This window comes from Bathycoccus prasinos (genome assembly GCF_002220235.1).
Source record: "Bathycoccus prasinos genomic : Chromosome_4".
Lineage (NCBI taxonomy): Eukaryota > Viridiplantae > Chlorophyta > Mamiellophyceae > Mamiellales > Bathycoccaceae > Bathycoccus > Bathycoccus prasinos.
Window position 1 is genome coordinate 640794 of NC_024005.1, and position 14181 is coordinate 654974.

The following is a 14181-nucleotide window of genomic DNA, read 5'->3' on the forward strand; positions in this document are numbered from 1 at the left end:
TGGTGCGCGCGCATTTTTTGCGCGGGGAAAGGCGGGGGCGCTTTTCTCTTCAGGTTTCTTTTTTCCCGCAAAACATCGTATCAAGTTGGTTACGCTTTGGTTTTGGAAGAAGATAAAGAAAGAGACTCCCACGAATAATGGAAGAAGAAGAAGGGTCAACCCCGATGACGACGACGAGTCGTTCTCCTCGGGAGACTCCTTCCGCGAACGCTTTGAACAACAACGGCGCGTCTCAACGACGAGAAAGAGAGAGAGAAAGTTTTGGGATAAACAACGCCACGTCCAAAGAGGAGATTTTATTGCAGCATAAGACAAAAAAATCGCCAACGTCGCCCACCGGGGGTAGTGTTACGACGATCACCACTCCGAGAAGACAAAATAAGTCCATGTTCCGAGACATATCCCGGCGCCAATGGGACCCGAGATATCACAAGCAGTGCACGCAAACGCAGTGTATGAAACACCCGTCGATTATTAAAGGCATGCGGTTGTTGAAAAACCTGGAAAAACACGGCGGGTGCGTGAATACGGTGAGTTGGAACGAAGACGCGTCGCTGTTGATTTCCGGGTCGGACGATATGACCGTGGTCGTTTGGAGCACGGGGACGAATTTTCCGGTGAAAGGATCGGTATTTACCGGGCACACGCACAACGTGTTTGACGCGCAGTTTATTCCAAACTGTAACTCGACCAAGTGCGTGACGACAGCCGCGGACGGTCAGGTGAGAATGATTGATTTAGAGCGAGGGTTCGCGGAGAAGCCGCCGAACCATCACACGAATAGATACATGCGGAATATAAACCTGGATTCGCCAGCCGCGCATCAATTATGGTCCGGTGATGGTGCTGGTATGGGGATGAAGCTGATCTTTCTCCCCGGGTCCGCCACGTCGTTTTTATCCACGCATCAGGACGGGTGCGTGAGACTGTTTGATATACGAGAAGGGACGAAATCGAGACGAGAAGTGGTTATTGATTTGGCATCAGTGGGCGCGGCCTCGGATATAGCGTTTGATCCAACGGCTCCGCATACTTTTGCGGTTGGATGCGACGACCCAATCGTGAGGGTATTTGATATTCGGCACCACGTGGCAAAGCTGACGAGAACTTCGGAAGATTATTATTCTCACGCCGGATCTCCCGGAACGTCGCCAATTCCGTCACCAACCGATACCGGCGCCGCCGCTATGCGACGTGGTGGCGTTAACTACGGTGTTTCGCCAAGCAGTACGGTTGGAAGTCCTGGAACACCAACGGGAGCAGCTGGAGGCTTTGGATTGCCGTCGTCGCCTCCTTCGCGGTCGTCTGGATTCGTCGAAAGATGTTTGCCGACCGTGGCGGAATATTGTCCTGGATTGGCATTCGGTGCTATGAAAAAGTTCCAAGGCGAAGAGGAGCTCGTGAGATCTTCGTTTCGGTCTCGCCGATTTGAGGGTATCTCTGGAATAGCGTTTAGTAAGACCGGAGAGTTGGCGTGCACGTATAAGGGCGAAGACGTGTACGTTTTAGAAACGCGTAAAGTTGTCTCGTCGGTTAAGATTGATCTCTTCAAGCACGATTCTATGGACGAATTGGAGAAACGATACGAGGGGTGCGCAAAAAAGTACGAAGGGCGGAAAAACACGCGCACGTTCCTTAAAGGCGTCGCGTTCATGTGCGGCGACGAATACGTAACCACCGGCGGGGACTGCGGTAACATTTTCGTGTGGAACAAAAAAACGACGGAACTCGTGTGCAAACTCCCGGGAGATTCGCAAGTCGTTAATAATGTGATTCCACACCCCCATTTGCCAGTCCTTGCGGCTTCTGGCATTGATTCGGATATTAAAATTTTCGAGGCGTCGAAGGACGGAGAGCACATTGACGAGCCGCCTCGGAAAGGCGAGAGAGATAACGATTTCGACTCCTCAGATGAAGACGACGAAGACAACGAGGACGACGACGAGATCGATGGTGAGGAATACGTTCAAATCAACACTCCTGGTGGCCATGTTATCCAGATCCCTGGTCGTTCGTTGATAGAACTGCTCAGACGGCGTCAAGAAGGCCGGGACGTAAGTATAGATCCCTTACTTTTGGAAGAGGACGAGGAGGATAGCGATGACGACGACGACGATGAGGATGAGGATGAGGATGGTGATGATGACGACGACGACGACGAGTCATTCTCTTCGTCTTCGTCTTTATCGTCGGAGGAGGAAAGTTCGGAGCACGAGGATACTGGTAGTGGTCATCGAGAAGATGAACTCGACGGGGACGACGAAGAGGAGGATGAACAAATGGAAGACGCGGAAGAGTCTTTTGAAGAAAATGCTGTAGAACAATAACAACAACAACGGTACAATACATACAGGTAATAACATAAATAGGAAATTGATTACATAGCCCACATAGGCGCCTGAAAAGAGCCAGCCAGAATTCAAGTTGTAAAAAAAGAAGTGAAGTATCAAACAAGTGTACGTATAAAATTTCTGTCTCTAGTATCATCTATAATATTACATTAAACTATATTCAATCGCGTGCAAAAGTAACCTCCTCGCCGGCGCCGCTTCTGGCGCTGGGGCAGGGCTACTCGATTTCTTCTTATCGGCGCCAGTAGCCTTTACGATAATCACCGCGACTACTCCTACCGCGACTAAAAGCATCAGCGTAATTACGCACCTATCCGTGGCTAACCCTTTCGTAATATCTCGAACAAGATTCAACGATTTTCGAACCGAAAACTGAAGCTCGTCCAACTCGTCCGTGATTTCGTCCAGTTTTTGCGTTTGTTCTTTGAGCTTCCCCGCAGTCACCGCGCCCATTTCGATAGTTTCGTGTACAATTTTCTTCGACCTCGAGACTGATTTATCCGTCTGGTTCATCATTCCTCTCCCGTGTTGCACGAGCTGTTGCGAATCCATCTCTCGCAAATCATCGCCCTCTTTAATCTCGTGCATCTTTTGAAACGTCGGCATGACTCCAGCTAATCGAGACACTTGCGCCGCGGACGAACTCGACACTCTCGTCGTTTCCGCGATGGCCGCTTGCTTCTCCGCGATGGCGTTTTGCGCAGCTTTTTTCATCGTAACAAACCTATTCAACTCAGAAACCATTCTTTTCTTCGTCATCTGAATCTGATCCAACCTGGCCGCATAATTCGTAGTACTATTACTATTATTCTTGCTTTCCTCCTCTGCTTCCTCTTTCGCTCGTCTCTCGTATTCTTTAATCAGTTTCTTCCCGTCCGCCATTTTATTCGTCAACTGTTTCAAATGCGTTTGCGCTCTCGTCGGTTCGCCTCGTAATATCGCGGTTTGATTGAATCCATTTTCTAAAGCGTTGAACGTTTCTCGCAAGATTTGTTCCGTACTCGTCGCAGAAGAAGACATGATGATGCCGATGAAAACCTCCTTCCTTCTTCGTTTAATTCTTTTTTGTTTTGCCGTCCGTTATTTTCCCGACGACGAAGAGAAAAGAGATTCAAAAATGTTGTTTTTGAGATGGGTGATTGATGAGGATGAGGATGACGACGAACAACCAAACAAAGGATAGAAAAACCACCAGAAACGATCGTCGGTCGTCGTCGTCTTTCGCGCGTCCGTCTTTCTTTCGCGTTTGAGTGTGTGTGTGTGTTTATGTGTGTTTATTTTATGTGGTAGAAAGCCAAGGCAAAGGGAGTGATTTGAGATGTAAAAATGAAGAAGGAAAAGAGCAGACGAGAGAGGCAACCCCTTTTTGAAGAAAAATGTACGAGAGAGAGAGTAGTGGGAAAACATTCAGCGCGGATATATACTATGATAAATACTTCTTCGTGTGGTTTTACACGACGCGCTCATCATTTAAAACAAACCGAAGAACTTTTTAGGCTTCGTCTCCTCCTCTTTATTCTTTGTCTTCTTCGTGGTGGTGTTGTTGTTGTTCCCTTTCTTTCTCGCTTCCGCGTCTCGTTTCGCTTGTTCGATTTTCTTCCTCCTCGCCTCTTGAATCTTTCGAATCTCTTCGGGTTTGATTTCCGGTCCAAACCCACCCAAGGCGCGGATATTAATATTAGTAGTATTTCGTCGTCGTCGTTCTGGTGTATCAACAACTCTGGTTAAAACCACGGAGGAGGAGGAGGAGGAAAGCGTCGAAGCTAAATGCGTCATGTGATGTATCTTTTAATGAAACAAAGTTGCTTCTTCAAAATCCCCTACTTTTTGCTCTCGAATTTTGACACACACACACACACAGAAAGAGAGAGAGAGAAGCGAGAAGAAGCGACCAAGATGACGACGCTCTCGTCGCGTCGCTCGTTGTTTTCAAGAAGCCCTCGTCGCGGTTGATGATCGGTATATTTTAGTTTTGCGATGCACTGACCGCGATAAACATTTCTTAATCAATTTGAGACATGATGAACTCAAGAATAACAACAACGAGACGCACCACGAATGATGTTTTTAATAACAAGAACAACAACAAAAATTCGTCGTCGTCGTTATACGCGTTCTCTTTACTCCCGTGTATTCTGATGCTTCTAGGCGCGGGCGAAGACGGCATATTCACCACTTTACTCATCGGCTGCGCGGCGTCGTATATTCTAGATTTGCTGAGGTATCCAGAGATGACGCTCGTCTGCGTTTGGCTCGCGTTGTTTTCGATATATTTAGCGATGTTGATTGAATCTGATTTGTTCTTCGCGCCGTTACGACCGACGATTATTTCGTTGTTTCTGCTGACCACGAACGGAATCATGCTGTTTTTGTGCGGTCTGTGGGCGAGTTTACAGTTTAAATGGGTGGAAATGGAACATCCGAACGTTTCGAGATGGATGGAAAGCGTTCTCGTGGCTTCGATTTTGCCGGTGTGCGGCGCGTTGATCGGGTGGACGTTGATGGCATCTGTGGGTGCGGTTTTAGCGCCGTTTTATTTACAGATTGTTTTGATGGTATTGTATCATCTTCTCTATGATGATGATGGTAAAAAGTCATCGCCGCCGTCTTCATCTCGGGGACGACGACAAAGAGGCGGCTCATTCAAAGGAGTATCCGGGGCGCCGGGAGAAAGATCGCTCACAAGTCGCGAAAAGTATATTCACAAATTTTGCGTGTGTTTTTGTCCAGCATTCGTGTACGTTGGAACGCATTGGCCAACACTCATAGAATCATCTTTTATTTTCTGGGAGCACGCGTTACACGTGGTCATTTTGTGCTCTCTCGGTGCGACGGTTTTATTTGAGACGAGAATGACGCTGCTCGTGACCGCGGTCGCGGTGGCGTTGCGGGTCGTCGACACGACTGAATATTCTGTATTGTTACTCATCGGCGGTGCATTTGTCCTCGGCATCGCAACGCTCATCGATATATCGAGATTAAACATTGGAATCTACGCGTTGTTTATGTGTCTAGCGATCGCAACGGTTGGATACTTTTTGAAGAGGAATTATTGGTTCATCGAAGGCATGGAAAATACGTGTTTCGGCATTTTGTTGATCACGTCAATCACATTCGCCGTTCCCGGTTTATATCTGATGGAATTTTCCAAAGAAGTTCTATTTGGCATGATTTTCGTGCAAGCTGCCGTGATGGCGCAAGTGGAGGCAATGTTATACAACGAGATTCAAGAAGATGGGAGTACGTTTTACCCGCCGTATTTAATAGCGCTCACGACGTTCTGCGGCGTTCAACTTTCCACGAAAATGCTGAATCTCTCAAAGACAAGGTTTCCAGATATGCTCATTTATACCGTGTATGTTTCCAAACTTTCTGTATTTTTAGATCTCGATTGGGTGAAAGTTTTTGTGTTGATGTGTGCAAGTGCGTCTAAGTATACGATACTCATCGTTCTTGGGCTGTTGTACGCGAGATTGGAGCTGTTTGACGTTCTATTTCTCTTCACCGGCCATCGCCCGACGGATGCTGGATTGTTTGGTTCATTGCTGTGTGCGACGAGCGCACTCGGAGGGTTTCAATCCTTACGAAAAGCGCGTTTGATTTGCATGATAGCCGGTCTCCTTCTCGTTATAATAAAACCGCCTTTGCCTTGGCAAGGCGAAGTTGGATTCTGGTACGATCAAGACCACGTTCCAGACAGAGAGCCAGATAGGGATAGCATGTATTCACTGGGAGGTGAATATGACGGCGCAGAAGAAACATACAGAAGTTGGTTTCTAATTTTATCCATAGTTTTTGGTTTGTTCGGCGTCGGAACTGTTAGCGGCTTGTGTTTCGGTTTGTTCGTGATGAAAGAGAGCGTGGTGGTTTGCGCGTTGTGCGGCGCGTTTGTTCAATACAAAAGAGCGAGTGTATTTTATGCCATGGTTTTAGCAATAGTATTTGCCATAACCACGATGATTGGTGACGAAGAGGTTTACAATTTACTTTCTGTCGTCGCGGTGTGTTTCTTACACTGCGCTTTGAGCGTGAAGTATACTCACTTTGTGGTCTCGAGAGCACAACGAACGACGACGAGAAACCGCGACGATGACAACAACAACAATAAAGTATACAATCCGTTTGTACGAAAGAGGCAAAGCGCAAGTGAGAGAAACATGGCCTTTAACAACGGGAACAAGAATGCTATCTCGAAAAATGATTATCATGACGCAATGGATCGCGTGGGAAACATTGCGACGTTGTCTGCGTTCGTCGCAACGCTGGTCGTGTTTTGGGATTCCGAGGATTCGAGTTTCATTACGATCCCGCTCGTTTCCACGATTCTTTTCTTAGCTCGGACCGAAAAGGCGTCATTTTTCGCGTACGTCGCAGTCGTGTGCGGATACTTTGCCCAAGTGCTTCTGTGCAACAGTAACGATAGCGTCAGTTCTACCATCTTTGCAGCGTTTTCTTTTCCGAGCGCGTTCGCTTTCGCCCGCTTCCTCTATTCCTCCTTCGAGCGACAATACGAGAAAAGCGCGTTAGCGCTCGCGTCTCCGTTGAACATCGTACCCATTGTGATGGGTCTCGGTGTCAAGTCAAAAGCAGTGGTATCTTTAGGAATAGTCGGCGTAGCGTCTGGTATTGCCCAGTATGTCGTTCAAAGTAGAATACAAAGGAAAGGTAGCCGATATTTATAGATGTAGTGAGTTAGTTAATAGTAGAGCGAGTGTTGTAATGAGATTTTTTTTAGGTAAAGCTTTTTCAGAGAAACAGAGGAAAGTAAAAACCTCAGAAAGAAGACGAAAGAATGAAAGAACACACCTAAACTATTCACGCGCTGAAAAAGAAAGAACAACAAAATAAACGAAAGAAACAAGATGGGTATTCTCGAACGAATAGCCGACATCGAGAAGGAGATGTCTCGAACGCAGAAAAACAAGGCCACGGAATCACACCTGGGGACGTTGAAGGCGAAGTTGGCAAAACTAAAGCGCGAACTTTTAGAACCGCAGAAAGGAGGAGGATCTTCGGAAGAGAGAGGCTTTGAGGTGAACAGATACGGTCACGGACGAGTCGCGCTGATTGGGTTTCCGTCCGTGGGGAAGTCTACGTTATTGTCAGAACTCACCAGCACGGAAAGCGAAGCGGCAAACTATGAATTCACAACGTTGACGTGTATTCCTGGGGTGATACATTACAACGACGCCAAAATACAACTGCTGGATTTGCCTGGAATTATCGAAGGCGCGAGCGAAGGGAAAGGGAGAGGGAGACAAGTCATTGCAGTCGCGAAGAGTTCGGATTTAATCTTGATGGTTTTAGACGCGATGAAATCGGAAGCCGCGAATACCACGTACGCGCACAAACAAATATTGACGAGAGAGCTCGAGGCGGTCGGGTTGCGCTTAAATCAAACGCTGCCGCGAATATACGTCAAGAAGAAGAAATCCGGAGGCGTTCAAGTTTCGGATACCGTACCAGGGGGCTTGACCAAAATCGATCGCAAAGCAATCATGAACGTTTTACACGAGTATAAACTGAACCATTGCGAAGTGATTTTTAGAGAAGACTGCACGGTTGATCAGTTCATAGACGTCTTAGAAGGAAATAGAAAGTACATCAAGTGTCTGTACGTGTATAATAAAGTGGACGCGCTGACAATTGAGGAGGTGGACAGATTGAGTCGAAGGCCTGATTCGATATGTATTTCGTGCACGAAACAGCTCGGCTACGATAGATTATTAGAATCGGTATGGAACGCGATGGGTTTGGTTCGCGTATACGCAAAGAAGATGGGTGAGAAGCCAGATTTTGAAGAACCGGTAGTTTTATCCGAAGCGAGAGGCGGGATCACGCTGAACCAATTCGCCGAACAATTACACGCGGAGTTGCCGAAACAGTTGAAGTACGCGTTAGTGTGGGGCTATTCCGCAAAACACATGGGCCAGCGCTGTGGTCTAAAGCATCGGCTCATGGACGAAGACGTCGTGCAAGTCGTCAAAGGTACCGCCCATCTAGACGAAGGTATCGGAAGATTTTCTCAATCGAAAAAAGACGAACCGGCGAGGATAGCGGACCGCGTGAAAAAGAAGAAGCTGATTTCATAACTAACATACTTGGTAATAGAGATTTTATACAAAGCATGGCGTGCGAGCGTGGATATTACAACAATACAAATTCTAACTAAAGCGCTAAATAATCTAATTTTGAGAAACTACCGTGCTCTTGGAAGCAGTTGGAACAAAACTCTCATATCGCAAGGTTCATTTTTCCGATAGAAGCGCGGTTTACCACCTTTCTCTCGTTGGTCGGAGCCGATCAATTCGCACTGTATAAAATCGTCCGTCTCTCGCAAGAATTCATACAAAGATTTGATTTCGTGGTTCTCGAATTCTGGATAGTTGATGAGCTCATCAAATACGAGATACAGAGGAAACGCGTTGGTTCGAAACTGCGCGCTCTCTCGCAAAAATCTTCCGAGTTCGTTCAGAACAACTTTCGCGGACGAGTACAAATCAGAATCGATATGAACCAAGCCAAGAACAGAACTGCCGACGGAGAGCGCATCGCGAAAGAATCCTGGCACGGTGTCTTCAAACCATCCTTTAATTATCACCGCTCCTGATACAGAAATCTCCTTGGAGTTTAAATTAAACCACCCTTTCCCTTTGCCATTATACCAGTTTTCTGGTAAGCCCTCGAACGAATCAAACCCGTAAATTTTCGTGTGCGATGATGATGATGATGATAAATACTCGACAATCTGTCCTAACGTGCCTCCCGTGTAGCACCCAAACTCCGCGCACACGAAATCTTTTCCTCCTTCGAAATTCTCATTTTGTTTTGACTTTCGTATCCGTTCCAGCGCGTATACCAAAGGCGTTTGCCTAAGATTTCTCGTTGAGAGAGTTTCCAAGACGATTGAGATGAACGTTTTTAAATCAACCAAGTCTTTCTCTTTGGTAAAAAGATGCGGAGGGGCGATGATGATGTTTTCTTCAGCGGAGGACATCGTCAAATAATCATCGTTTCATCTCTCGTGTTCGTTTTGTGTGTTGTTTTTTTTAGGTGTTTAGAAAGGAGTTGCAGAGAAAAACAAACCAGGAGTATTAGGTGAATCTGAACGTACGATAGTAAGTAACAATGGGCACACTCGCATGAACACAAAACAAGAGAACTCAACTCATCGAGCAGACGTTCTTCTTACTCTCTGCCTCGGCGGCACTCGCTTTTTCTCTCGCTTGCCACTCTTTCCGCGCCTTTTTCGTCGGGCGGAAAAGCGTCAAAACTCTGTGAGGACAGATCTCCGCCGGTTTGTAAAAACGTAACTTTTCGCCGGTATCTTCTCGTCCGTCAGCGCCCAACACGACGCACTCGATCCAGTCCTTGTTTTCTTTGAGAAATTCAAACAGAGCTTTAATCTCGTGATCTTCGTAGGTTGGGTAATCGATGAGCTCGTCGAACGCGACGAAAAGCGGCACTTCGGCGGACATGAAAAATCTGTTCTCTTTCAAAGTCTTGGCCAGTGCTTCGCCCAAAACTTCTTTCGTGCTTTGATACAAATCGCAGTCGATGTGCAGAAGTAAGAGCTCTGCGTCTGCAAAGTTGGTCGTATCAAAAAATTTCGGAACGGTGTCGCTGAATAAACCTTTCACGATGGACACGTTTTCTCCAAGAATATCTTTTGGAATCTCCCCGCCCTGAGAGAACGCCCCTTTGCCCCAGGACCCAGGTATCCAGTTTTCCGGAAGGCCTTCGAAAGAATCGAAACCGACGATGGTTTTCCCAACCGGGAAAAACTCTTTGATTTTCTTCAGCGTGTGTCCAGCGCCGACGCCGAACTCCATGATCATCTGCTTCGGTATCGGCAAGTGAGTTGGTCCGATATCTTCGTCCTCTTTCTGACTTCGTCTCTGAAGCGCTTTCAAAGCGAAAAATAAAGGAGGTTCGTTCAAGTCGAGCGAGATCAAACTCGTGTGCACCTCGTCGATGAACGCGTCCAAGGACGAGAGCGATTTCAACACCGCCTCTTCTTCCTTCGTCTCTTTCTTTTGTTTACTCGGAGATGATGATGATGACATTTTCGTTTATGAAAAACGCGCGGATATCTTCTTGCGTTTGATATCTTTTTGTTGTCAGAGAGAGAAACACGTGTATTTTTTACATCCGAGAGAGACAAAAAGTCCAACCCTGAATTTTGCTCGTTTTTCTCGTCGAGACTCGTCGTTCGCACCTTAGTTTTAAGGCAAACCCACGTCCATCACTAAAAACCACAGAACTCGCTCTCGCGTTCAAAAAAAAAAAAGACGAACATGGGAGGGAAAGACGACCAAGAAGGAAACAACGATTCCGGGTCGGACGACGACATCGCGTTCGCGGACGACGATAACGACACGAAAGACGAAGAGACGAACGTGGAGAGTTACGACAGCGACGACGAGAATTTGGAAGAGGTAAGTTTTATGTTGTCTATATTTTTGTATCGTCATCTCATCGGATGAGAGATTTTTGGTTTGAAATGATGAGAGAGATCGGCTTTTCGAGCGCGCGCGCGTTTAAGAGAGAGAGAGAGCGTTCAAACGCGTTAAAGAGAAAGAGAAGTGTAACAACGAGTTCTCATCGCGCAGAGCGTTTCTTTCGCTCTCTTTTTTAACGCGTCGATGATGGGCGATATATCGACGGTTCCATTTTTTCTCGGCAGATCGGTCTTTTTCTCGTCCTCTGTGTCGCGTCGTCGAAAGGTGTCGAACAACAACAACAACAACAAAGAAAACCTTTGGAGCGAGAAAAAATATTTCGCAAAAAGTCGCAAACGACGTACTGCGATCATTGAACTAACCACGAAACATCCGTTCATCTCTTCTTTTTTCTTCTTCTTCTTCTTCCACGCATATATAGGGCAAAGATGGTGAAATCATGTCCCCGTCGAAGCTCGCCGCCGCGAAAGCGGAGAAGGCGCGTTTGCGAGACTTGAAGAAGCAACAGCTCGACGAACTCGAACGCGTGCGAAGAGAACAAAACGATAAAGTCGCAAAGGAAGGGAACAAGAGTTCGAAGTATAAAATGCTCTTGGCGGAAACGGAGGTGTTTGCGCACTTTCTCGCCGGGTCGAAGGCTCACGCGGCGTCGCAAAAGAAAGGGAAGAAAGCGAGAAAGGAAACCATCGACGAAGACGAGGAGGATAAAGAAATGGTTGAAAACGAAGACCACTTTCACGGAACGAGATTGACAGTGCAACCGTCGTGCATTAAGTTTGGCACGATGAGACAATACCAAATTGAAGGTTTGAACTGGATGATCAAGCTCTTTGACCAAGGCATCAACGGTATTTTAGCCGACGAGATGGGTTTGGGGAAGACGCTTCAAACGATTTCACTTTTGGGGTATTTGCACGAATATCGCGGCATCACGGGTCCGCATTTAGTCGTCGTTCCGAAGTCTACGCTTGGTAACTGGATGAACGAGTTCAAGAGATGGTGTCCGGTTTTGAGAGTGTTTAAATTTCACGGTAACCAAGAGGCTCGCGAAGAGCAAAAAAGAGACTCGATGCGTCCAGGCGGGTTTGACGTTTGTGTCACGTCGTACGAAATGGTCATCAAAGAAAAGTCAGCTTTGAAGAAATTCCACTGGCGTTACATCGTCATCGACGAAGCGCACCGTTTGAAGAACGAAAAGTCCAGGTTAGCGGTGACACTGCGCATGCTTTCGTGCAATAACCGCATGTTGATCACGGGTACGCCGTTGCAAAACAACTTGCACGAACTTTGGGCGCTTTTGAACTTTTTGTTGCCGGAAGTTTTCGCCGTCGCGGGAGATTTCGATGACTTTTTTGCGAACGTCGAAGACGAAGACGGTGGATCCGTCGATGTTGTTCAGCAGTTGCATAAAGTTTTGCGACCGTTCTTGTTGAGACGTTTGAAAGCGGAGGTTGAGAAATCTTTACCGCCGAAAAAAGAGACGATTTTGAAGATTGGCATGTCCGATTTACAAAAGCAAATTTATAAACGCATCTTGCAAAAAGACATCGACGTCGTGAATTCTGGCTCGGATCGCGCGAGATTATTGAACATGGTCATGCAATTGAGAAAGTGCTGCAACCATCCGTACCTGTTCGAAGGCGCGGAGCCGGGACCGCCGTTCATGACTGGCGAACATCTCGTCACAACCTCGGGTAAATTGATTTTGCTCGATAAATTGCTCCCGAAGCTTCAACAGCGCGGTTCTAGAGTGTTGATTTTCTCCCAGATGACGCGTTTGTTGGACGTTTTGGAAGATTACTTGATGTATCGCGGTTATCAGTATTGCAGAATCGACGGTAACACGGATGGTCAAATTCGCGAAGACTCCATCGAAGAGTACAACAGACCGGGCACGGAAAAGTTTGTGTTTCTTTTGTCCACCCGAGCTGGTGGCTTGGGTATTAACTTAGCTACCGCGGATACCGTCATCTTATACGATTCCGATTGGAACCCGCAGATGGATTTACAGGCCATGGACAGAGCGCATCGCATCGGTCAGAAGAAGGAAGTTTCCGTCTTTCGTTTCTGTACCGATAATTCCGTCGAAGAAAAAGTCATCGAGAAGGCGTACAAAAAGTTAGCCTTGGACGCTTTAGTCATTCAGCAAGGTCGTTTGCAGCAGAACGCGAAATCCGTCAATAAGGATGATTTAGCGAACATGGTTCGATACGGCGCCGAGAACATTTTTGATTCCACGGCAGTGACCGACTTGACTGCCGAAGACGTCGACGCGATTATTGCCAAGGGTGAGGAAGCGACGAAACAGTTGAATGAGAAAATGTCAGGTTTCACGGACAAAGCGTTGAAGTTCTCCATGAACGCGGACGCTTCTTTGTACGAATTCGAAGAGCAAGAGGCAAAGGAAGAGGCGAAAAAGCTTCCGGAAGGCATCGACGTCAAAGCCATCATTTCCTCGAACTGGATCGATCCACCGAAGCGGGAAAGAAAGAAAAATTACAGCGAAAACCAGTACTATAAAGACCAAATGAACCAAGGTGGACGTCCGAGCGGAAAGTCTGGCCCGAGAATCGCGCGTTTGCAACAAATGAACGATTTTCAATTCTTCCAAGTCAAGAAAATTCAAGCGTTTTACGACAAGGATGTCAAGCGCAAGACGTACGAGTGGGAGAAGAAACAAAACAGACCGAGAACGACTGGCGCGGACGGAGAAGAGGTGGAAGAACCGGACGACCCGAACGCTCCTCCAGCACTCACGCCAGAAGAACAGGAGGAGTACAATAAACTTCTCGCTGAAGGTTTCACGGACTGGAACAGAAGAGACTTTCAACTCTTCTGCAAAGCGTGCGAGTTGCACGGCCGAAAAAATTTGGACGCGATTGCGTTGGACATGGAAGGTAAGACATTAAGCGAGGTTAAAGAGTACGCGAAGGTATTTTGGGAGCGCTGCACGGAGATTTCCGATTGGAAGAGAATTGAAGGTAACATCAAAAAAGGTGAATTGAAGATTCAACGACAAGAAGACATGTTGAAGGCGGTGAAGAAGAAACTCTCGCTTTACAAGAACCCGTGGCGTGAGTTGAAGGTGGTCTACGGCCCGAACAAAGTGAAATCGTACACCGAGGAAGAAGATCGATTCCTTCTGTGCTCGATCACGGAGGTTGGCTTCGGGAACTGGGAAGAGTTGAAGGCGCAAATCAGACAACACTGGCAATTTAGATTCGATTGGTTCATCAAGTCCAGAACTCCAAAAGAGTTGGGACGACGCGTGGAGACTTTGATCAATCTCATCGAGAAAGAGGCGGAAGTGAACGACGAGAAAGCGTCGAAGAAGCAAAAGACGACCAATTGAAAGATCAAACAACAGA

At 47.0% G+C, this 14181-nt stretch overlaps 8 protein-coding genes across 8 annotated transcripts; 4 read left to right on the forward strand and 4 right to left on the reverse strand.

The window, feature by feature from the left end:
- Positions 1-164: 164 nt before the first annotated feature.
- Positions 165-2327, forward strand: Bathy04g03270 (predicted protein; the record flags this gene model as incomplete). The annotated part of the gene is made up of 1 exon (XM_007513692.1): positions 165-2327. The coding sequence occupies one exon, from the start codon at positions 165-167 to the stop codon at positions 2325-2327; it is 2163 nt and encodes a 720-aa protein (XP_007513754.1).
- Positions 2328-2495: 168 nt separating this feature from the next.
- On the reverse strand, positions 2496-3371 carry Bathy04g03280 (predicted protein; the record flags this gene model as incomplete). Its single annotated transcript, XM_007513358.1, has 1 exon — positions 2496-3371. One exon carries the CDS (start codon positions 3369-3371, stop codon positions 2496-2498), a length of 876 nt encoding a protein of 291 aa, XP_007513420.1.
- A 450-nt stretch (positions 3372-3821) lies between these two features.
- Bathy04g03290 (unknown protein) lies at positions 3822-4127 on the reverse strand (the record flags this gene model as incomplete). The annotated part of the gene is made up of 1 exon (XM_007513520.1): positions 3822-4127. One exon carries the CDS (start codon positions 4125-4127, stop codon positions 3822-3824), a length of 306 nt encoding a protein of 101 aa, XP_007513582.1.
- A 245-nt stretch (positions 4128-4372) lies between these two features.
- On the forward strand, positions 4373-7033 carry Bathy04g03300 (predicted protein; the record flags this gene model as incomplete). The annotated part of the gene is made up of 1 exon (XM_007513786.1): positions 4373-7033. The coding sequence occupies one exon, from the start codon at positions 4373-4375 to the stop codon at positions 7031-7033; it is 2661 nt and encodes an 886-aa protein (XP_007513848.1).
- A 180-nt stretch (positions 7034-7213) lies between these two features.
- On the forward strand, positions 7214-8443 carry Bathy04g03310 (predicted protein; the record flags this gene model as incomplete). Its single annotated transcript, XM_007513539.1, has 1 exon — positions 7214-8443. The coding sequence occupies one exon, from the start codon at positions 7214-7216 to the stop codon at positions 8441-8443; it is 1230 nt and encodes a 409-aa protein (XP_007513601.1).
- A 107-nt stretch (positions 8444-8550) lies between these two features.
- Bathy04g03320 (TPR repeat-containing protein) lies at positions 8551-9348 on the reverse strand (the record flags this gene model as incomplete). Its single annotated transcript, XM_007513820.1, has 1 exon — positions 8551-9348. The coding sequence occupies one exon, from the start codon at positions 9346-9348 to the stop codon at positions 8551-8553; it is 798 nt and encodes a 265-aa protein (XP_007513882.1).
- A 166-nt stretch (positions 9349-9514) lies between these two features.
- Positions 9515-10417, reverse strand: Bathy04g03330 (TPR repeat-containing protein; the record flags this gene model as incomplete). The annotated part of the gene is made up of 1 exon (XM_007513562.1): positions 9515-10417. One exon carries the CDS (start codon positions 10415-10417, stop codon positions 9515-9517), a length of 903 nt encoding a protein of 300 aa, XP_007513624.1.
- An 835-nt stretch (positions 10418-11252) lies between these two features.
- Bathy04g03340 (SNF2 super family) lies at positions 11253-14165 on the forward strand (the record flags this gene model as incomplete). The annotated part of the gene is made up of 1 exon (XM_007513376.1): positions 11253-14165. The coding sequence occupies one exon, from the start codon at positions 11253-11255 to the stop codon at positions 14163-14165; it is 2913 nt and encodes a 970-aa protein (XP_007513438.1).
- Between the last annotated feature and the right edge of the window lie 16 nt (positions 14166-14181).